The sequence below is a fragment of the Corythoichthys intestinalis genome, chromosome 9 (assembly GCF_030265065.1).
Source record: "Corythoichthys intestinalis isolate RoL2023-P3 chromosome 9, ASM3026506v1, whole genome shotgun sequence".
In the NCBI taxonomy this organism is placed as follows: Eukaryota; Metazoa; Chordata; class Actinopteri; order Syngnathiformes; family Syngnathidae; genus Corythoichthys; species Corythoichthys intestinalis.
Window position 1 is genome coordinate 23,934,019 of NC_080403.1, and position 24,615 is coordinate 23,958,633.

The window sequence follows — 24,615 nt, forward strand, 5'->3', positions numbered from 1 at the left end:
TACTGGACACAGAGGAAACAACAGCTTCCGTGCCAACTTGTTCTGCATCTGCTTTGGGTTCTTCTTGTTCACAAACTGACTGATGATGTCTGCGACCACACAATGCACAGGAAACACCTTTAATCTTGCAGTATTTTGCAATGTGTTTTGGACCAAGGCACACATAGCATCTTCCCAGCTTTCGAAGTTTCTCTTTTCGAGCAGACACAGTATTTTCTGTACAATGTTCTGGTTTGTGATCATGACCATCACAATACACACAGGTCTGGGGAACGTTACTTGCTGTGTGTAGCGCTGTCGCTGATGGCACATTCCATTTTTTGGACTTTTCACTATGGTGTGCTGATTTACCACAGGTCTTGTAGTTCGATGTGATGTCCCGTTGTATGTTGCCAGGTCTGCAAAGTTGAAGCGCCCTTTCTCTGCTCTGAACCTCATTTTGCAGGAATTGGATGAGCTCGTCCAGCTTCCATTCACCGTCGGAGTCTGATTTGCGTGTGTAGGTCAGTGCCATGTCCTCCGGTAGAAGCTGTAACAACACTGGGCATAGCAAGCATCCATATGTATCACTGGAAACTCCTAGTGATTCCAAACTGCGAATCTGTATTTCACATTCATCGTACAGGTGCCGCAGAGCAGTAACATCTGATGATCTTCTTACAGGAGTCAAGTTCAACAGCTTGGACATATGCGCACTGATGACAATATCTTTTCTTCCAAAACGGCTCTGGAGTAATTTTACTGCCGTATCATAATTGTCATCTGTCATAATTAGTCCTGTAACAGCTCTGGCTGCTGCTCCAGTTAGATAGGACTTCAAATAGGTGAACTTCTCCCTTTTACATAGAGCATCATTGTTATGGATGGCGGTTTCATACTGAGACCAGAATTCCTGCCATTGGCTCACTTCTCCACTGTATTTTTCAATAATGAGCTTAGGCAGTTTAACAGTCTGTGAATTTAGTGATCTGAATGAAGTATCACTTCCATTACTCACTCGCACGTTCACAGATGTTTCTGTCTTCTGAATTAGTCTCTTTGAGCGAGCTGTACACGTTGTGATCCGATCCTGATAATCCTGTGTACTCGCAATCTCCGCTTCCAATGCTTCGGTCGGAGTCTCATCTTCAATGCCTTTATCCAAGTCAATCAAGCATTCCTCTTTTGTCTTCAAAACTGACAGCATTTCACGGAGTTTATCACAATCAGGCTCCTCTTTGCTCACCTCCACTTCAATCCGAGTCAAAAGCTTTGTCGTTGAGGCGCGAATTGTTGCCCGTTTCTTTCTCATCCGTTCAAAACGCTCAGCCATCTTAGCGGTTAGCATTAGCCACCGTTAGCTCCCAACTTCGCCAGCTAAAAGTCCCTCAAAGTCTTTAAATCCCGGGTTTCGGCACCAAAATGTAAGGGTAGTGGAAGCTTCTCAATGATGACCAAGACGCTCGCTTTTGAACTTGAACATTTACTGCTTAAAATGCTGCAGTTTAACATGAAACAAAGGCATTGTGGCCATAACAAGGGCTCATTCAGCATAGCTTGCTTTCTCTTTTTTTCTTCTTCTTCAGGTAACACAAATACAACAGCTCCCTCTGTCGCAATTCAAAACAAAAGCACTTCCTGTCAAATCCCCAGCAGCACATCAACTGTTCAGGAAATAATAATCAGAATAATTTTAGCTGTGTATTCACTACTTTTCAATGTAAATAATGTCAATAGAAACGTTTTATAATGTAACTATTTCTTTTAGCTTGTTTTACAATGAACTATTATTCACGATGAATTCAATTATGCATTTTAACCAAACATTTCACAACAGGGATACAGGGAGCTCTGGAGTGACCATCGTTTTTCACTCGCTCACTGAGCCCTCTGAGGGTCCATCTCACCAAGTTCATTTCGCTGTTTTGGGAATTGGAACGGCCCTTAAGATGACGGCGGGGATTCCCCTGGGGGGCGGTGGCTAGGGCAAGTGAGCGAGGGCTCATTTAAACCACGATTGAAACGCAGCCCAGAATGGTGAACAGGTGTCCTCTTGATGGGGGGCAGCAAAAACCCGCACCCACAGCAGCCCTTTGTGGAATAGTTTGCCCACCCCTGGTTTAGATGCATACATACAGAACATTCTACATGTGCCTTAAGAAATACCTAAACGTAGTAATATCAAATAAGGGTGGTTTAAATACGCTATGTGACTAACGTGGTCAACAGATCAACAATACGCTTTCAAGGTACCACAAGAAAACATAATGCTTAAAAGTATGAGAGGGAAACACATGCAAAAAGTATTTTGAGGCAATGAAAAGGTAATAAAGGACTTAATAAAAACACAAATAGTAAGTACTCGCAGCTTTTAACCGATGTGCGCATGTGTTGGGCGTCTCGCCGCATAGAAGGAATTGCAGTACACAGATAGTGTTCGTCTAGTGACAGTGACAAACTACGCCATCACCCCGACCGTCCATTGCACGCTTAAAATATGGCGCGCACCTTAGTTAAAAAAAAAATGTACCAAATATTATAGCTTTTTAAATCAATGGCAGCGTTTTATGTGTTTCTAATAACATTTTAGTAATAGAGAACAATTGTGATTTATTATAGCCTTAAAGTCTTTAAGTCCGAGTTTCCCTTTCAAACAAAAAATGTATTTCTCTCCCCCATCTTTTTTCATTTTCAAACATTGTTAAAAAGTGCCATGGAGCCACTAGGGCCGCGCTAAAGAGCTGCATGCGGCCCCAGAGCCGCGGGTAGCTGACCACCCCCCCCCCCCCCCCCTCAGACTAATCAATTTTGACCGTGAGAGGCTGGCAGGGAATTTGCATTATTGCTGCCAGTCCTCCCAGTCCAAAAAAAAGACGACTGTGTCCGCCATTGGCGGCCAAAGTGTTAAATATGAGCCTTCTACCATATAGTGGTTGAGTATATATATTGGTCTGCTATCACTATATGTCGCTGGCATGGATATATGAACCAAGATATTCTTCTATCTCTTAGTGATCCTGGATGCCTTGAACTTGGAAGTGACACAATGTCAACTGGGGAGTTAATTGAGCTACGTGACCTGAATCCAGGGAGCGAGCCGATACGGCTGACAGGAGCGAGTTTGCCCCGCTCCCCTCCACGCTTAGAGAGAGCCAACGCACTGAGAATCAGCCCAGGAAAGGTGCCGGATCTGCTAAGCCGGGTGGGCATTATACGAGTCCAAAGCAGCTGTGAATTGGACCAGCACCAGGCGGAAGAGAGCGGGGAGGGCCACGACTTCCAGCCCTACAGCAACACTCAGCCAACGTGGTGCGACCTGTGCGGGGACTTCATCTGGGGTCTTTACAAACAAAGTTTGCGCTGTGCAAGTGAGTCTAACAATTTGTGGTGTCTTGAGATGGGACCAAATAAATAAGTCAGGCTACTCGTTTCCCAAGGGTCTGCTGTAGAATGTATGAGAATGAAATAAAATGACGATTGGAAATTGAACTGCTTTATTCAATTCAATTCCCTTTCGTAAACATTTAAAAGAACATCAAATTTTCTGTCATTGTCTTATATGTTTCTCTTTACTTTAAGAGGTAACAAAATCTTTAACTTCCTGTTCTTCAGCAGAAAAACCCACACAAAGATTAGACTGTGGTAATGTGTTGCAGAAAATGCAACACTGTGCCTATCTAGTAATTATGAAACATAACACTAACCATAAACAATCATTCACTGTAATTTTCGGATCATCAACTGTTACTTTTTTTCCAAGCTTTGAACCCTGTGTTATATATTCCTGTGCTGCTTGTACAGTGTATCACAGAAGTGAGTATACTCCTCGCATTTCTGCAGATATTTAAGTATAACTTTTCATGGGACGACACTGACAACATGACACTTTGACACAATGAAAAGTAGTCTGTGTGCAGCTAATATAATAGAGTTAATTTATTTTCCCCTCAAAATAACTCAAGATATAGCCATTAATATCTAAACCCCTGGCAACAAAAGTGAATACACCCCTTAGAAACTACGTACATCCCTAAATGTCCAAATTGAGCACTGCTTGTCATTTTCCCTGCAAAATGTCTCATTACTCATTACAGAAGTGCTGTCAGCATTGCTGCAGAGATTGAAGAGGTGGGGGGGTCAGCCTGTTAGTGCTCAGACCATACGCCGCACTCTACATCAAATTGGTGTGCATGCCTGTCACCCCAGGAGGAAGCCTCTTCTGAAAACGATACACATGAAAGCCGCCCGTCTCATCAGACCATAGGACATGGCTCCAGTAATCAGTGGCGCCTCCAGAAATTTTTCATAGGGGTGGCCAGATGGAGCCACTTAAAATCTTGGGGTGGCCAAAACTAAAAGTCATAATTTCAGGTTTTCATTATATTATTGCGGTAAAAAGGTCAGGGGGAAACTATCAGAAAGACTTAAGGACACGGCTACTGATATACTTTGGTGTATTGTGTAATATTTGATGTTACTAATGATTTAATGTGCATAGTCCGTTACTATCCAGTCAACATTTTGAGTTCCACAACAATTCTGTTTTATTGTGTTATGTATATATTAGGCATAAGGTGTACATTTAACTAGGGCGGTCAAATGATTAAATTTTTTATTTGAGTTAATCACAGCTTAAAAATTAATTAATCTTTATTAATCGCAATTCAAACCATCTCTAAAATATGCCATTTTTTTTGTAAATTATTGTTGGAATGGAAAGATAAGACAAGACGGATATATACATTCAACATACTGTACATAAGTACTGTATTTGTTTATTATAACAATAAATCCACAAGATGGCATTAACTTTATTAACATTCTGTCTGTGAAAGGGCTCCACGGATAGAAAGGGTTACTTGTACTTGTAATTCTTAAAGGATAAATGTGTGTTTGTATATTGTGACTAAATATTGCCATCTAGTGTATTTGTTGAGCTTTCAGTAAATAATACTGTAGCGACTTAACTGTTCTGCCCAAATGCATGATGGGAAGCGGTGCAACCATGACTGTGTGTGGTGGCTGCAAATGCTATATCTTCTCTGCGTTGGGTACACTACGGGGTGTTAAGACAAAGATCATTTCACAGCCCTACATTTAACAAAACAAAATAAATGCATTCATTTGGGATGAAATGCATAACTGATGCTACAACAATCTAACGATATACTGGCAAGCGGGGTGGCCAGTGGGGTGGCCAAACAATTTATAGGGGTGGCCATGGCCACCCTTGGGCACCCCCTGGTGGCGCCACTGCCAGTAATCCTTGTGCTTTGTTGAATTGTCTTCAGCAAACTGTTTGCGGGCTTTCTTGTGTACCGTCTTCAGAAGAGGCTTCCTCCTGGGGTGACAGCCGTGCACACCAATTTGATGTAGAGTGCGACGTATGGTCTGAGCACTAACAGGCTGACCCCCCACCTCTTCAATCCCTGCAGCGATGCTGACAGCACTCCTGTAACGAGTCACGTGACATTTTCGAGGGAAAAAGACAAGCAGTACTCAATTTGGACATTTAGGGATGTACGTCGTTTCTAAGAGGTGTACTCACTTTTGTTGCCATGGGTTTAGATATTAATGACTATATTTTGAGGGGAAAATAAGTTAACTCTATTATGTAAGCTGCATACAGGCTACGTTTTATTGTGTCAAAGTGTCATTTTGTCAGTGTTGTCCCATGAAAAGATATACTTAAACATCTGCAGAAATGCGAGGGGTGTACTCACTTTTGTGATAAACTGTGTATTGGTTTTTAAAGGCTAATATCTTTTGGTGTAAATATCTCATAATACAATACTGGCTTATAGTCCAGTGTGGTTTGTGTGAACAGATTTGTTTTTCTTGTGAAATTTGTCGAGTGCGGTTTATAATGGGGAGCACTTTAAAGTAAAAAAAATTACAGTATTTTTTTTTTTTTTTTTTTTTGAGGTTATGACAGTAAACATTTCAGATCATGATTACCGTGGCCAAATTTGTCTCGATTACTTGTAATATAATCAGACTACTAAAAGAAAACATACATGCACCTTAAAGGGAACTCCTGAGTTAACTGACATGTTCTATATGTTTTATTTTGATGTCAGTAACTCACCTGTTATGTACAAACTTTGAAAATAATTCGCTGTTTAATATAAAATTAAGAACATTTCAACGAAAGTCGCCGTTGTTGTTCACGGCCACGGTGTGGTGACCTACAACGATTTGGCGGGCTGTAGTGATGAGATCTCAACCATACAGCTTTATTAACAGTTTCGATGCAAATAAGAAAAAAAAAATGTCTTAAGACAGAAGTAAAAATCGAACTGAAAATGTGGACAACATGCAGGAGAAATCTTTAGTTAGTTATGTTTAATTGTGTGTCTGTAGTAAATGTTCACCAATGCCAACTGAGACATAAATGCCCCAAAAGCAAGGGTGCCCAAACTACGGCCCGCGGGCCGGATGAGAACTGCCTCCACATTTGGTCCGGCCCCTTGAACAATACCAGAGAGCATTTTAATTTTTTTTTTCTCAATAGTGTTATTTATTTCCTGGCCTTTTTCTGTGAAGAACTCAGACAGGGTTATTTGGTTATTATCTATTTAATTAACAGTGTTATTATCATTTATTATTATTATATTATATTATATTATATTATATTATATTATATTATATTATATTATATTATATTATATTATATTATATTATATTATTTACTTTTGTTCCGTGAAGAATCCAGAAAGGGTTATTTGATTGTGGCTTTCTGAAAAACAATACATTTTTATATTTAGGCACTCCTGCATTTTGAGCATTAACATCTCAGCAAAATATTATTTCTTCCTAATAAGAAACTTAATTTTGGATAAGTCGACACTGTCCTCTGGTGGCCAGTGGAATACTGTGTAACATAATTTCAGCAGCACCATTTTATGTCACCACATAGCGACGTAAACAAAAATGGTGACTCACGTCCAAATAAAGTTTTAAATATTTCATTCATTCATTCATTCATTTTCCGAGCCTCTTATCCTCACGAGGGTCGCCGGAACCAATCCCAGATAACTATGGGCAGTAGGCAGGGTTGCCAGCCAATCACAGGGCAAAAGGAGACGAACAACCATTTGCGCCCACGCTCATACCAAGTGACAATTTAGAGTGTTAAATCAGCCTACCGTGCATGTCTGTGGGAGGAAACCAGAGCACCTGGAGAAAACCCACACAGGCACGGGGAGAGCATGCAGACTCCACACAGGAAGGCCGGAGCCTGGGATTAAACCCTTGATCTCAGAACTGTGAGGAAGACATGCTAACCACTCTGCCACCGTGCCACCCTTAAATATTACACTAAACTGCAAATTATTTTCAAAACTTGTATATTATAGATGAGTTACCAACATTAAGATAAAGCATACAGAACCGACATGTAATTTTAATCGGGGTTCCCTTTAGGCATTGCAAGACAGGTGACTAAAATGAATTTTCGTGAACGACTGCAATTGCTATAATGGGCAAGCGTAGACTTGTTTGGAACGTAATAGAGTAATGCAACAAGTTTTGTATAACTCTATCTGGGATTCTAAAACAATCCGTTCCTCCAGATTGCAAGTTCACCTGCCATTATCGCTGCCGCCCCCTGATCCGCTTGGACTGTAGTTGGGACCGAGGTTCTTCCACTGACTACACATTGGTTGTGGAGCACACCATCGAAACAGACTCTAATGTGGTAAGAAACCTTGTATATCCAGTAAGGAGCATAGTATTTGCACCCTTTGTGATTTTGCAAGTTCAACCACTTAGAAAACAGGTAGAGGTCTGAAATTTCAATCATAGATGCATTTCCCCTTATAGAGACATAATCATAAAAAAAAAAAAAAAAAAAAACGGAACATTGTATGACTTTTCAATATATTTTTTTAATTGCCTGGGGTTCATAAGTATTTATACCCCTGAGAAAATGAGTGCTAATATTTGGTGCAGAAGCCTTAGTTTGCAATTACAGAGGTCAGATGCTTTCTGTAGTTCCTTACCAGGTTTTCACATATGAAAACTGATTTTGGCCGATTGCTCCACACAAATCTTCTCTACATCTGTCAGGTTTTGGGGCTATCGTTCAGAAACACAAAGTTTCAGCTCCATCCAAAGATTTTCTATTGGATTGAGGTCTGGAGACTGGCTTGGCCACTCCAGAACCTTGATATGCATTTTATGCAGCCACTCCTCGGTCAGCTTGGCTGTGTGCTTCGGATCACTGTCATGTTGGAAGCTCCAGCCACGACTCTTCAGGTCTGGTCTCTGACTGAGGGAAGGAGGTTGTGGCTCAAAATCTGACAATACATTTCACCATTCATCCTGTGCTTTATGCAGTACAGTCGTCCTGTCCGTTTTGCTGAAAAACAGCCCGAAAGCATGAGGTTTCGACCCTCATACTTCACAGCGGGGATGGTGTTCTCATGGTGTTGTACTCATCCTTCTTTTTCCTCCACACACGGCGAGTAAAGTTTGCACCAAAAAGTTCTACTTCAGTATCATCTGACCACATGACTTTCTCCCATGACCCATCTGCATCATTCAGATTGTCGCTGGCAAACTTCAGACGGGCCTTCACATGTACTGGCTTTAACAGGGAACCTTCTTAGCAATGCATGATCTTAAAACATTGCACCATCGTGTTCTACTGACAGTAGCCTTTGAAACTGTGCATCCAGCTCTCTTCTGGTCATTCACCAGCTCCTGCCGTGTAGTTCTTGGCTGAGCCCTCACTTTTCTCATCATGAGTGATGCCCCACGAGGAGAGATTTTACATGGTGCCCCAGTCCGAGGTAGATTATCAGTCATGTTTCAGCCTTTTCCATTTTCTAACAATTGCTGCAACTGTTCATTTATTCTCACCAAGCTTCTTTCCTATTATTCCATAGCCTTTTTCAGCTTTGTGGGGCTCAACAATATTTTCTTTGGTGTCTTTCTAAAGCTCTCTGGTCTTGCCCATCGTAGCAGTTGGGTTATTACTGACTGTGTGGTGCACTAGCAACAATAAAGAGCTCAAACGGGTGATGGGTGGGTGGTTACTCATGAGATAAAGGTGGACCTTTTTTAAAGTGGGCTGGCAACTCTCTGCGTGTCATAATTATGATGATTCTCAGGGGATGCAAATATTTATGAACCCCAGTAAATTACAAATAAATTATTGAAAAATTATAAAATGTGAGTTCCGGATTATTTTGGGATGATTATTTCTCTGTAAGTGGAGATGCATCTATGATTGAAACTTCAGACCTCTACCTATTTTCTAAGAGGATGAACTTCCAAAATCACAAGGTGTGCAAATACTTCTGCTCCTCACTGTATCTATAATACAGATGTCACATTAATGTCATAATTAGTTACAATAAAACACTGTAACATCCAGTTTAAAATGAAGTATTTTCCAGCTAAACCCACAAATACTGTTATAAGCACATTTTAATTTTTCTGTAATATTGTCAGTTATAGCACATCCTTCAAATAATTACAATGTCCTCCAGGTACATAGGAGGAACAGGACTGTCTGGTACAGTATATTATTTACAAGGGGAAGTACTGTACAGATACTTAGGCAAATGCGTTAATATTGAGAAGTAACACCTGGGTTTGTGCAAGGTTTTCGCACTACTTCCGTGGTCATAGGTTTTGAAACAATTCACCATTCAGTTGAATGAGGAAAGAGTCTCAAAACTTTTGACCAAGAGTGTAGATATATTTGCACAGTCTAACTCTCGTTAGCATGCACTAGGCTAGAGGGAAGTACTGCAAAGATACTTGGGGAAATGCGGTAATGTTAAGTAACGTACAACTGACATGTTGTGAAAGGTTTTTTTTCACTAGGTATATTTACACAGTCTTATCCTTATTGACATGCACTAGGCTAGACTCAAAAGCAAGTAAAACATTAGAGAAGAACTTTTGAATGCTTGTAATATATAACATGGATTGGTTTATTTATTTAATTATGACTCTTTTGGGCTTCCATAGTATTAATACGTGATAGAAATGCAATACAGACCTCGGTGTGTTTCCTAATGTGGACACAAAATGCAATTAGATGCAATGTGATTTCTTATTCACAAAAGTCCATTGAGAGATGAATCAAACACTGAATGAAGGTCATTGTCAAACATTCAACTTCCCAAACAATACTGTAACACAAAAATGGAATCACCAGTTCAGCAAGACGTAAATAACCCGAACTTGTATATTTTGCATCACCTGACAAACAACAACCCTTATCCGACATCTTGAAAACAGGTTCATGATTCTTCGGGGTGGAGCAAAGTGAGCATTTGTTTGGTTTTGATTTAAATCAAATGTGACCGGTCCAGATTTCTATTAAATAGTTTCAAAGCTCAATCACAAGATAAAAAGTAAGGTCTGGTCAAGCCTAGTAACTCAATTTTTAGACGCTATAGGGGTATGCATTTTATTTGTATTGCTTATCTCCCTCAAGATACTTGATTAAGATCTTAATAAAGAAAACAAAGTAATATACAACTACGGCCTGATTTGTCTGATTTAAAAGATGTAAAAGTTTTGACATGGCTTGACTTGTTCAAATGTTATATTTTTGGGATGTCAGCTTGTTAAATTTAACATTTTAAAGATGTCATCAATGTGTTGGTTCAATAGGGTACTCTTTCCCCTAAAAAATATTTTCATAGATCCCATAGGAAGCAACCAGGGGCGTAGGTTTACAGTGGGGCAAATAAGTATTTAGTCAACCACTAATTGTGCGTGTTCTCCCACTTGAAAATATTAGAGAGGCCTTTAATTGTCAACATGGGTAAACCTCAACCATAAGAGACAGAATGTGGGGGAAAAAACAGAAAATCACATTGTTTGATTTTTAAAGAATTTGTTTGCAAATCATGGTGGAAAATAAGTATTTGGTCAATACTAAAAGTTCATCTCAATACTTTGTTATGTACCCTTTGTTGGCAATAACGAAGGCCAAACGTTTTCTGTAACTCTTCACAAGCCTTTCACACACTGTTGCTGATATGTTGGCCCATTGCTCCATGCAGATCTCCTCTAGAGCAGTGATGTTTTGAGGCTGTCGTTGGGCAACACGGACTTTCAACTCCCTCCTCACCCCGTGGCGTCAAAATGATAACAACAACGGTGAGCAAGAACCACACAGGGGGACCTAGTGAATGACCTACAGAGAGCTGGGACCTCAGTAACAAAGGCTACTATCAGTAAGACAATGCGCCGCCAGGGACACAAATCCTGCACTGCCAGACGTGTCCCCCAGCTGAAGAAAGTACACGTCCAGGCCCGTCTGCGGTTCGCTAGAGAGCATTTGGATGATCCAGAAGAGGACTGGAAGAATGTGTTATGGTCAGATGAAACCAAAATAGAACTTTTTGGTAGAAACAGAGGTTCTCGTGTTTGGAGGAAAAAGAATACTGAATTGCACCATACCCACTGTGAAGCATGGGGGTGGAAACATCATGCTTTGGGGCTGTTTTTCTGCATAGGGACCAGGACGACTGATCTCTGTAAAGGAAAGAATGAATGGGGCCATGTATCGAGAGATTTTGAGTGAAAATCTCCTTCCATCAGCAAGGGCATTGAAGATGAGACGTGGCTGGGTCTTTCAGCATGACAATGATTCCAAACACACAGCCAGGGCGACAAAGGAGTGGCTTTGTAAGAAGAATTTCAAGGTCCTGGAGTGGCTTAGCCAGTCTCCAGATCTCAACCCCATAGAAAATCTGTGGAGGGAGTTGAAAGCCCGTGTTGCCCAACGACAGCCCCAAAACATCACTGCTCTAGAGAGGATCTGCATGCAGGAATGGGCCAAAATACCAGCAACAGTGTGTGAAAAGCTTGTGATGAGTTACAGAAAACGTTTGGCCTCCGTTATTGCCAACAAAGGGTACATAACAAAGTATTGAGATGAACTTTTGATATTGACCAAATACTCATTTTCCACCATGATTTGCAAATAAATTATTTAAAAATCAAACAATGTGATTTTCTGGGGGTTTTTTTCCTCCACATTCTGTCTCTCATTGTTGAGGTTTACCCATGTTGACAATTACAGGCTTCTCTAATATTTTCAAGTGAAAGAACTTGCACAATTAGTGGTTGACTAAATACTTATTTTCCCCACTGTACATAGGGATGGTGGGGACATAGCACTACAAAATTTTCAGGGTGCTCAAATTGTCCCCACCAACTTTTAAGCAACCTCATTTGCTTTATATAATGAGCTCAGTTATATAGGTAATTTAGATTGTCTTCCCATATGTTGTAAGAATAGAATAGATCCTACACCTACCATTATTAAGTGAATTATTTTCATTATGTTCAGACCTACATTTATCCCTTTTCACTTGCTGAATCTGCCGTTCCATTGTTTCTCTCCCTCAAACGCAGGTTTGATTGGCAGATGACCTACACCCTCCCCCACACACAGACACACACGCACACTCACACAGCCCTGACAGATTATGTCGAGAACATGCTGCCTCCTCCACCCCCTTCGAAAAGGAGGGATATTAAAAGTTTTTTCCGGCAAGCAGCAGCCACTGTAAGTAATGTAAAAAGACTTTGGTGTTGTGGAGATGGGGGGGAAACACAACTAATTATACTACTGAAAGTCTTAACTGCGTCCGAGTTAGCATAACATTAAACTGTGTGAAGTTGCTAACCTGCAAAATTACTGTGGTCAGGCCAGCCTCCACAAGGAACAACGGAGTCATGGTAGCCGTCCCTCATTTGGATCATCGTTTGCATTATGTGCATTACCGTAATGCACATAATGCAAACACTGACATTTACATGAACTGACATGAAAAAAGAATCTATGAAATGAAATCACACATCAGAATTTTGTGAGAGTACTTTAGTTCGACTTTTTGGGTAGTTTAGTTTGCTTCAAATGTAGATACAGGCATGAAAATCTCTCACCTTTCGTCGAAATTCGCCGTTTTGAAGTCAAAAAGGGCGACCTACGTGAATTGCGTAGATCCGAGGAGAAATTCTTTTTGGGAGGTGGGGGGGTCGGGAGAGTTTATTTAATTATTATTATTATTATCATCATGTGATTAATTTAGTACGGAAACTGAGTAATTCAGAAATCGGTCCTTTAAAACAGTGATACTTGGACAGTCAGCAAATCCTTCCAGATGCTTCGCTGACGAGAACCAATCATCGGCCCAAACTGCGTTCCATTATTCCAATCGCGCGCACTCTTTACGTGTACAGGGAGTGCGAGGAGAGCAATTGGTTGCATTGCAAAGCTGCGAAAACAAAAAGCAGGCCTTATCCACACCGGGGCAGACCAGAGCGCAGCATACACACTTGCCTGTATTTGCCAGCAGATTGAATTTGGTGAGTAAGGGTTTCAATCGTTTTCATATTTTGCGATATAATACAGTTACTGCTATTCGTTGCAACTTGCGTTGAACACTGCCAGAGCTAGCCAAATCTCCCATGAAAAAAAATAGCTCCCTTTAAATTGGCGTCAAGCTTGTGCATTTAGCGGTAATATAAACAAAGAAACGCACTGTTGAGCCAAATTAAGCGGCCTGCTCTCGGATGGAGGGGGGCGCCTCGCATCGCTCCCGTCGTCCGCCTGAGACGCGTTATTTTCGGCTTGGACTTGAGATGACGGCCGGTGTCGGCACAACACCGGCCCGATGAGTGGCGGGAATGATTCTTGCTTCTTAAAGCTTTTCAGAAATGCAATGATCCCTCGTTTTTAGCGGTTAATGGGGACCAGAACCCGCCGCAATAAGTGAAAACCACGAAGTAGCGCCCCCCCCACAATTTTTTTGCACATGTTCAATGCATTTATTCAGATTTTACATTGGGAAAAGATACATATATAAGACATGTTTTTTCACTCCCCCCCCCACCCAAAGTATCATTTATAAATTGTTTTTAAGCACTTCAAAATGTAAGAATTACATGTTTTAAACATGTTACTGCCCCACCGAATTATTATTTAAACAACAATAAAGTAGTAGGAAAATGGTTGGCTTTATTAAATGCTTCATAGTGAGTCTACTCAAACCCTCTGAGACTGCTCACTTTGTTAAACGATGATGGACACATGTGCAAACTTTTTCTATGATAGAATTTTTTTTTAAGTGAGTTTTTTTTTTGTTGTTGTTGTTTTTTTTGTTTTTTGTTTGAAGCAACTTATTTTTTGTTTGAATAATAATAAAGACATAAATGTCCTAGCCAAAATGTGGCCCAAACGCAAAACAACATTACTTCAATGTGAAAAGATGATTCAATCAAGAAAAATAGTTTTCAAATGTTTTTTTTGTCTCAAATTAATTTTTTTCAATCAAAAACATTTTTTTTATTGAAGTGACTTTTTTGGGATGAAAAATATTTATTTTGATTGAAACAACTTTGTTTTTGATTGAAACAACTTTTTTTTTTGGATTGAATAATAAAGACACAAATCCACCTCCATAGTTATTGAGAGAGAAATAAATTAAGAAAGCTTTAAAAATAAAAGCCACCGGGGAGTCTGATTTAAAAAAAAAATTTTTTTAATAAGATTTATATTTTATTATATAGATATGTCTTGTAAGGAAAGGAGATTGAGGGATAAAAAAACAGTTGAATGAATCTCCTAAAGGCAGTGGATACCTCATCAGCTGGGTGAATAGCACACTTGGTAAAAATAAGTTTGCAAGGATAGTTGGGTGTAAAATACAATTATAAACACAATTACAATGTTATTTTTCTATAGGATTTTATGCCGTTGCTTTATTAATTATTAAGTGCTAGAGTTGTTAAGTATGGATAATTATGAAATAATAGTTTTGAGAAAACTGAGCTGTTGGTGGCTCAGTGACCATCTTGCAGAGGTTGAAGGAAGAAAAGAGGCAGACAGACTGAGTGACAGCCAAAAAGTGTTGATTTCTATTCACTGTTGCCCCCTCCTAATTAAAGTATGTCACAGTTGCAGCCAAATATTACCTAAAGCTGGTTAAAATTGTTAAAGGTTATGTTGTTTTAAAGTGTATTACGTAAGTACTTGTTCATGTGCCCCTTTTGCTCGACAAGCACCCGCCCCTCCAACGGTCTCTGCACGGCCATGCTGAAACACAGTGTGGATCGACAGAGCTCAATATTTTGTTGGGAACATATTTCCTCCGTACCCTTCTCACCTTTTTAACCCCTGACCCATTTTCATGCCAGAGATAGGTCCTTGGATATCTTATTTTCATTAAAAATGTTTTTCCCCAAATCACATTAAATTACAATACTTTAATGTGAGTCTAGAGGGGGCTTCGTTGTCCCCCAGAAGTGGATCCATTCTTGGATAGCTTGCATTCATTTTTTTTCTTTAGTAAGTTTTTGAAAACAAAGGTTTGAATCGAACACCGCCTGAACAAATACACATGTAAGTTAGTACACATTTATTTTGCACTGATCATTTAGCCTATCAATTTATTAGGTTCATATTCGTGAGAAATGTAGCCCTGGCCCCCATTCGATAATCTGTTTGGTTTTATTAATGTCCCGTCACCCCAAAAAAGTGTACATGCAGTTTATGCTGTTATATCGCCACCACCACTGTTAAGACCAAACCTACGCCCTTGGGACCACCTCGTGGTTGCTGTAGAAACAACTTAATTTTGGACAGCAGTAATTAAAGGCTAAATAAATATTAATAAATAAAATAATATCATGATAATAAAATAAATAAATATTAGCCTTATAATATTAACAAAAATTGAACTGCTTGTACAAATTCCTACGCTTGAAAACAATCTGAAATGACAGAAAGAAAAAAAAACTAGACAGGAAGTGACACACACAGAGTTGAACGTTGATCACATCTCTAGTTGGATATTTATCAACTATTTGGGGAGAAATGCTGTTCCAATCAGTTGTAGGAATCTGTAAATTGTCGTTTGACGCCATCGGCTTCGCTGCGGCGTCGTTATTCGATAAGAAACGATCACGAAAAGCTAAAACTTCAAAAAGAAACGATCACGTGACCACTTTTGCGGTTGGGGGTGACTTCATACTGCGCGGGTGACTTCATACTGCGCAGGCGTCTTCTTTTTTCCGGCGTTGCTTGTCCAATCAGAAGGAGTAACAAACTCTTCGGTCGCGTCCGTGCTCCTCTCGTCCAATCAGGAAGCGCCGAGCTGGATTTGTGTACTTTCCAAAGCCAACGGCAAATGGGCGAGGCCACGGGACGGGCGGGGTCTCCACCCAAGCACATCCTGTTTCGCGAACTCATAGAACGGAACGTGGCTGATAAAAGACGTTTACCAGATAAACTACCGAACGGTTATTTAATTATATCCTGCCTATCAAGTTATTTGAGATTTTGTCCCTTGTTTGTTACATTTGCTGGTCGTCGAAGTTGACACTGCCCACACCAAGTTCTTCATTTGAGTAATTACTTTGTGGGAACATTCCTAAGTAGCTTAGCGATTCTCAACGGCAGCATGTCAAGCACGGCCATTAGCTCGGGCAAGTCGTCGCCTTCTTTCGAGAAGACCTGGGGCAGCTCCACCAGCAGCGGATACTGCAGCGACGAGGCGACCGATTCTGATACCGAGTTCGAGCAGTTTTTCACCGCTCGCACGTCCTTCTTTTCAAAAAGTCGCAAAGCGAGCGCGCAAGTCAAGAAGGTGAGAGACATAAAATATTTATATACTGTATTGAGTTAGAAAAATATGAACACGCGAAGTATTGGTTACTCAGTGTGGAAATTAGGCTCCATTTTCTCTTTTTTTGACTAAAGTTCCGAAATTCCCTGTTAAAAATGAACGTGCTAATGCTTTAGCGCGTCGTCAGTTTCTTGTAAGGCCTTATAGTTATAAACTGACTTTATTGGGAGAGTTCTTGTTTAAATTTAAATGACTCCCCCCCCCCCTCCCCTAATTTTAGTTGTGTATTTTGGTTGGGATTTGAGCTTTTCTAATGTTTTATCATGAAAACTACACTCGGCATTTTAATGGGGTAAGGGTGATGAGACAACAACAGTTAAAGGTGGAAGTTGGTCTTTGCTTCCTCTTTCTAGGTTGTAAAGTACTCAAACTTCCTAGTTGTCCCTGAACGCCTTTTTTGGGAAGCTGTCATTTAGCTATTGGTGAATGACAGTTTTTGTTTGGTTCTTTTAGTTAAGAATACTTATTTGGATTTTCATCCAGTGACAAAATTAACTTTCATGTCATGTTTAGTCCTATTTTGCAAAACTGGGCGTGAGCCAAACCAGATGGCTGCCACCATTATTATTTCCCTCGTTCACGTTCAATAAAAATCTTAACACAGCTCATGTTGTTGTGTTTGGATAAATTATAATAAACCAAACACCAATTGCAACCATTTTAAAATCAAGCAGACACACAGCTTCGACTAGAATTGAAATTTTCCTGACGCATGAGTGCTACTCATATTTCCAAGTTAACACGCACCACTCATTGAGTCTTAAGGCAATTTTCCCACTCATTCTTGCATCATAGGTGATTCATGGGATGTTGTGGAATTTTCTGTTATAGTAGCCCACACCCACACGTTTTTCTTTCGTGGTTTGGTTTTACTAACATCAGCTTCACCATGGCCTTTTATAGAGTAATTGATGAAGTTCACACTTGCATTTTAAAACTCAATTCATTCAGTTCTGTGTGAAGGAGAGTTGTATATTGTAATTGATTTTTTTTCTACTTCCAATGCTTGTTTTCCTCCCTCATGGTAGGACTCACTTGGCAACATTGGGAAGAGTCCTAGATATTGATTTTTGGAGTTTTAGTGCGCTTGTTGTAAAATAGTAGCTCGTGGGCTAATGAAATGTACTGCTTTAGTGGCAGGAAATGCCTGTTGGTCTGCATACATAGGAAAAAGGCAATTTCATGCTCATGATACAGCCAATGCTGCAATTGTGGAACGTGACTGGCTGAGGAGTCAGCTGACCGCACAGGATGTCTATACAAGGGAGAGCATTGTATCTCCCACCGGCGGGGGCTATTTTTACATGAACACTCGCTGAAGGAATGCACTGTTGAGCTTTTGCTTGCAGTCATTACAAACAGCTGCAAGTTGCACTATACAGGCCCCATCTACAGAACCCCAACCCTTGCCAATTCCCATATCAGACCTCCCGCAGCTGCAAAGCGCAGGCGCAGAAGAAGATTGGATGGCGTCACTTTTGTCTGCGTTGGCAGGAAGTGGGTCTGATGCAACCAGTGCTTGCCGAATTAACAAACAAGCCTATTCAAGCTTTGGTATTGCATCAGTGCAACTACAAACAAAACTTGTTTCTAACCTCAAATTCTGAACATGTGATTTAAAATGATTTTTAAAAATCTGTTGGATAGTCATTTTAATTTTAGGTTATGTGTTATGCAAAAACTCATGTTTTTGGACTTCATGTAGAAAAAGACAATATTGTAATGAGAACCTCACAATAAATTGAGTGGTACTTTATAACAAAATGCAGTTTCACAGGATTACATTTGCACAACTAAAAGACAATCCTTAGGAGAAATGTTTCAAATAATACAGTACGGAAAGAAATTAAAAAAAAAAAAACAAGCTTTTTAATAAAATAAAAAAATCCAAAAAAAAGAAAAAAACCTCACACAGTGAATCTTTTAATATCTAAATTTTGGCTTTGTTTCTGCTATTAAAATCCTACGGGAAACTACTACTTTTGTAAAAATACATGATTTAAACAAGAGGAGAAACGGTTAAGGAAAAACTGACTTTATTTTCTTAGTCCCAACTGGGTGGAGGTACTCAGTCATTTCCTGTTTATGTTCTGGAGGGAACACTTGAAGTCTATACTAGTGGTGTAAGCATTTTCCCCTCCCTTTTCTCTCTTCAGGATGAACCAACTGAGTGTAGCAAACAAGCGTTGACGACTGCTGATACTCAGAAGATGGTCAAGGAGTACAACTCTCAGATCAATAGCAATCTGTTCATGAACGCGGTATGTGTTAAGCTTGAACAAATTCAGTGTAATTTCAAGTGTTCTTGATGATTCATGGATTCATCCCTGTGCACAGAACAAAGACGGTTCCTACACGGGTTTCATCAAAGTGCAATTCAAGCTGGCGCGTCCCGTGTCGGTCATGCATCCGAAGAAAGTAGCACAGAATGCTGGCTCCAGGAAGGGCTCTGGTGTGAAAAGGCGCACCTCTTTTTACCTGCCTAAGGACGCGTCCAAACACCTGCACATAAGCTCCCGGACGTCTGCACGCGAAGTCATCGAGGCCTTGTTGAAAAAGTTCACAGTGGTAGACAACCCCGGCAAGTTTGCGCTGTTTGAGCGCAGTGAGCGTCATGACCAAGGTATAGCACAGTCACAACTTGTTTTATTAGCTCTGTTCTTGAAATTGTCTCTTAACTGACCTTGTTTTTTCCTGCAGTTTACATTCGTAAGCTGTCTGATAATGAGCGACCTCTACCGCTACGACTCTATGCTGGACCCAATGAAAAAATGTTGAGCTTTGTTCTAAAGGAGAACGAGACTGGAGATGTCAACGTAAGTGTTCTTCTGAATTAATTCATTTGTGTTTAATGAATTATCTTAATAAATAAGTAATATTAACAAGAACACAATGCAACATTGACATTCAATTAGTACAGATTTACACTGTTGCTTCAACAGAACACAACACATCAATTTTCGGTTCATTGTGCAACCTGCACACTATATTACAGCACCAAACAACAAACTTTGTTTTACTACCTTAATATTTCTACACTTCTTCCAATATTAATGATGTACATGACAGAGAGGGATGGAAAATTTATCCTTTGAACTGTTGAGGGTTTGACAACTAACCCCAACTCAACATTTTTGGCTAAAATCTAACCTAACAGCTAGCAAGTAACTGGCTAAGTAGAAAAAGCGAATCAAAACTGTAGCCTTGTCCTATATTTTTTTAAAGTAAAACTTTCGTAATTTGAAACCTATTGTGTAAAAGCCCATACAGATAGTGCAGACCTTAACAATTTAAAATTGACCTTCTGGTCTTCTGGTGGTCGACTTAAAGCAAATGTGAAAACTAACCTGTGTTACAACCAACACCCATCTCCCCTACTTAAAAACTACTCCACTAAAACTGATCCTGTGTACCCTCTCCGTCACTTGCAGTGGGACGCCTTCTCCACCCCAGAACTGAAGAACTTCCTGCTCATTCTCCAGCGTGAAGAAGAGGAGCACATCAAGCAGATCGTGCAGCGCTACAAAGTGGCTCGAGCTAAGATGGAAGAGGCCTTGCGCAGCTGCACCCCAGGATGAGCGGCCCCTTCGTGACAGGGAGACCTTCATCGTAGCACCGCGACCAGTCGCTGATGCACGTGGGGCTCCCGTGAATGAGCGAAAGCTAAATACACCTCTTCGGTGAACAAGAGAGTGAAAGGGGCGCAAGACGATGAGAGCGTGCGAGAGAGAACGCTGACGCGAATGTGCGTGTGAGATGATGCAAGAAGCAGTGCCTGACACACGGAGAGTCTGATGTGCCTGAGAGAATGAGTTGAGAACAATGACAGCTGGCAGTCAACATCTACGACCCAATGAACCCTCCATCATTTTTTTTTCACCTAACTGATGCTGACTTAATTCTGTCTCGTTTCAACTGTCAACATCCAGAAACCGACAAGTCAAGCACATTCCTATTTTAAAGCTAAATTTGTGAGATTTAAATTTTTGGCGCATAATGTTAAATTGTCAGGTATCATTACGTGTTCATTGAAAGTAGCCATTCCAGTCTTGTCATGTCTTCTACACCTTCGGGTGCAACTCAATTTTATTATTTTTCACTGTCACTTTGTGAGTGAGGTGGTTGCATGGACATTGTTGTGCGATTCCGGAATGTCAGCAAGAAGCACCAATGTCAATGTCACTCGGATCGACTGTAAATGTGAATGGATTTTTACTGTACACAATTTTACTTAAAGCTGTTCTTGCATGCTTTTTGACCTTTTCCCTGTCCTTTAACAACTTGTCACTTTGTATATGTTGAAGGCACTCAAGCACTTGTTTGAAAATACTGTTAGGTTCCCAGAATAGTGCGATGGTTCTGCTTGTACAAACTGTACTTTATTATTTTTTTCATCCTTGTACTATGGCACTAAATTAGTGCTGCTTAATATGACAGTTTGGGTTGAAATTTTTTTTTTATATAGACTATATTTTATTAGGGAACAATAGCAGGACTGTTGTCTAAATTGGTGCCTTTAAGAGGACTTTCAAGTGGCTTTATCACATCGTTTCAATTGTGACAAATGTGCACTACTTTAAATAAAATCTTCATGAATATTTTTTGTTTTCAATCGACTTGACGTCACACAATGACGTCACTTTTTCACCTCGAGTAAATACAAGAGCTAGCTATCAGGCATCTTCATTATCCTATCACTGCTATCGCCCTAGCAATCAACGATAGCATTATGGGGATTAAAAAGTGTAAAAGAAGGTAGGTTGTGAAACGGTACGATGCTACGATTCTGTCGAGTTTTTTTTTTAAAGGTTCTTTGAATGGTATTACATGACTGGTGCTGGTTAGCTAACCTGCGTCAGTGGATGCTAATAGGCTAAGTGTTCACCTAGCATACGTGTTAATAGCTCAGCTATTGAGGCTGTACTGTCATTGCATCGTGTATATTTTGGTTCAAAACGCGCAAGCTAAATGGTAATATGAAAGTATAGCTAATTTTTGAGTCCAACCACTGTAGATGAGACACCGTTCCACAAAGCTAATGGCTTAAAATCGCACTTAGCAACGACCAGTTGTTTATCTTCCTCTGAAATGATGAAATGATTTGTTATTTTTGGAAAGAGTATGAACCGCATCAAAAAATTAGGCAACCTTATTGTAGGGATACTTTGCACGTGTATTTGTATGCGTACTTTTGCTCCTTCTTGAATGTGTATTGTACCTGAACGTGTACTAGTACTTGTACGTATACATGTACATAAACTTGTACTTATCTTACTTCTAACGTGTAATTGTGCTTGTTCCACATTTCAGAAAACAATTTAAAAGTGAAGAAATACACTCAGCACAGAACATGATTAATGATGATGAGTTAAAATGGACATTGTAGGGGGGGGAAATGAAGATACATGTACATTTAAGAGGAACGGAGTAAACAAATGTTTTTGAAGCCTGATGAAAAAGATCTGAGCATTTGAGCAGACCTAAAGTGTTCCATAATTTTCCAATTGGTGAGGCTGCTTTTCTATTTTCGGTTCTGATTCTGAAAATGCACAGCAAACATGACCCTGATAACCTGAGTTCTTTGGAGCTGATAAATTTGGGCTGTATTATGGTCTGAGATCATTGTCATTTGTAAACCACAAACATTTTAATCTTTGATGATCTGAACGTAATTTAAAATCACGGAATAGTGATTTATTGCATTGTCATCACAATGCTGAAGTCTGATTTGTGTCCCCGCCCTATTTATTTTCAGATCCCATCTTCATTAAGGAATTGGCAGGCTGGCTGATAACCAGATTAGAGCTTCACCTCAAGACCTAACAATGCCTTATGTGTGAGGAGAATGGGAGGAAGCGGATCCAAAGGCAAAGGTGCTTGGCCTTTCTCGGGCAACGGGGCGGCAGGCGACTCTGCGGGTAACAGCAACGAGCAGTCGGTGGCCCGCCTCAAATGTCCCAGAAATGCGACGCCCTTTGTTTTTACCAGGAGGAGGTAAATGCAACAGAGATAAGTTGCAGGTTGAACTTGGTTTCACGCAATTATTTTGTTCGACAGCTCGCTGTACTTCGATGAGGACGGTGACCTCGCTCACGAGTTCTATGAGGAGACGGTGGTGACAAAAAACGGACGTAAAAAGTCCAAGTTGAAAAGGATACAAAAGAATCTGATTCCACAGGTGAGTAAAAAAAAAGTTAAAATGTTAAACAATTTAACAGCACTTTATAAAAGTTATGAACTTTCCTCTGTTTAGGGGATCGTGAAGCTGCAGCATCCCTGTATTCACGTCGACTTCCCCATTGTCCTCTGTGAGGTGTAAAGATTTCATTTTCATACAAAGAACTGATGCGCACTCCTCTTTGACCAAAAAAGTCAGACATGATCAAGAAAAAAAGACGGGTGCTTTGGAAAAAGAAAAAGTCCAATATAAAGTGACATATCCATGTTTTGCCATTCACCAACAGGTGTTGCAGATGTCATGTGCTTACTGCCAAGCAAATATGGAAGCAGATTTTACAGGGGACATATTATAGAAAATTGACTTTTTGACGGCTTGTATATGCAAAGCTGGAGCATCTTATAATATGATTTGAAGATTAAATGTTGCCTCCAAAACAGACTTATTAAGGGTGCGCTTTGAATAGAGACATAATACATATGTCTCCTTTAAAAACAACACATCGTCACACTATGCTATATTTGTCCCTTGAAGTTTTAATTTAGCAAAAAATACAAGTATTTTTGGGCCACACTGAAACCCCCCACCCCAAAGTGATCAAATTGTGGAAAGAAATTGAGCACTTGATTATTATAAAATTCAGATTTTTCGGACATTCTGACTTTTTTCCTTATGCGTGTGGATCTATAGTTTCTACTACAAACTCACAGTGGAAGTTAGTGTCTGCCTTAGATGTGCAGAGGTAGCAATTGTGTCTTCGTATGTGTTTGTGTGTGTAGCTCAGCTTTGAATGAACTACTGTAACGTGTATGCGCGTGGCGAGAGGGCGAGTGATGTTTTATGGTAGTTAATGTTCCTTTTGTGAGCCTTTCTCCATCATGTGAGAATCAGACCTGCACTAGTGAACACAATGCACTGTAAATAATTCTGATGTGTTAGTTGGAAATACTTGAATAAATAGTTTACTCAGCTGAACTTCTTTATCAGAATAGACTTTGTGTCTCTAATGCGGTTCGTTGGGTGTAATTGTGCTGCCATGAACAGTTATTTTTATAGTTCCAATGACTAGTAGTTGTTTGTGTATTGGTCAACTATGTGACTCATATACAGTTAAAATAAATAAATTGTATATATATATATATATATATATATATATATATATATATATATATATTCTAGGCTTTACATTTTAGCTTGAAATGTGTATTGAAACCAGAAACTATGAATATTACTGCTGTTGTTCGCAAATGTCTAACTTTGATTAGACATTTGCTTTCAGCTAGGACTACAGAAATCTGAGAATATTAGCTGTGGCCTATACTACGAAGCCAGTTTTCTGGCTTAGCAGGGTAACTTCGAGAGTAACTTCATCACGTGCGACCTAAGTTCGCAGCTAAGCGAGATTACGAAAGGTGGATATGTTGGAACCAAGAAGTGTTGCCGTGGCAACACACGCCACACGCCAAACCTGGTCGTCTCAGAGTTAGATCTTGCTTAACCCCAGAATTCTAATTAACCACGCTATAATTAAACAGCACTCCTCCGCGGACGTGTCCTCCTGACAATGACAGCGTACCTGGACGACCCATACGACATTGGCGCGCGGATTGTGAGGGGCTCTCTTCGGAGGGCACGGGTTTTTGGAGACCGCCAGAATCCACTGGCATACCCGGAAGATGTTCTCCATGAAAGATGTAGATTTTCAGCTGAGGGAATTCTTTACCTGTGCCAACTGATCGAGGCGGACGTCACTATAATGTAACCCGCCGAAGTCAGGCCCTCACAAACGGG

The 24,615-nt window shown here is 40.1% G+C and overlaps 2 protein-coding genes across 3 annotated transcripts in view; both read left to right on the forward strand.

Annotated features, from left to right (window-relative positions):
• Nucleotides 1-20,523, forward strand: part of LOC130921899 (ras association domain-containing protein 1-like) — a 37,436-nt gene extending 16,913 nt beyond the window's left edge. Inside the window, exons 2-7 of one of the 2 annotated variants that reach the window (XM_057846250.1) lie at nucleotides 2,992-3,347; nucleotides 7,554-7,678; nucleotides 18,803-18,907; nucleotides 18,984-19,269; nucleotides 19,347-19,462; nucleotides 20,078-20,523. In XM_057846250.1, the coding sequence (XP_057702233.1) occupies nucleotides 2,992-3,347; nucleotides 7,554-7,678; nucleotides 18,803-18,907; nucleotides 18,984-19,269; nucleotides 19,347-19,462; nucleotides 20,078-20,224 (1,135 nt within the window). In that variant the 3' untranslated portion in view covers nucleotides 20,225-20,523. Of the gene's footprint in view, nucleotides 1-2,991; nucleotides 3,348-7,553; nucleotides 7,679-16,164; nucleotides 16,608-18,802; nucleotides 18,908-18,983; nucleotides 19,270-19,346; nucleotides 19,463-20,077 lie in introns of those variants that run through there. The other variant, XM_057846252.1, reaches the window with a different exon arrangement.
• Nucleotides 20,524-20,673: 150 nt separating this feature from the next.
• Nucleotides 20,674-23,820, forward strand: LOC130921900 (tumor suppressor candidate 2-like). The gene is made up of 4 exons (XM_057846253.1): nucleotides 20,674-21,401; nucleotides 22,402-22,640; nucleotides 22,704-22,824; nucleotides 22,900-23,820. The coding sequence occupies exons 2-4, from the start codon at nucleotides 22,492-22,494 to the stop codon at nucleotides 22,963-22,965; spliced, it is 336 nt and encodes a 111-aa protein (XP_057702236.1). The 5' UTR covers nucleotides 20,674-21,401; nucleotides 22,402-22,491; the 3' UTR covers nucleotides 22,966-23,820.
• Nucleotides 23,821-24,615: the final 795 nt, after the last annotated feature.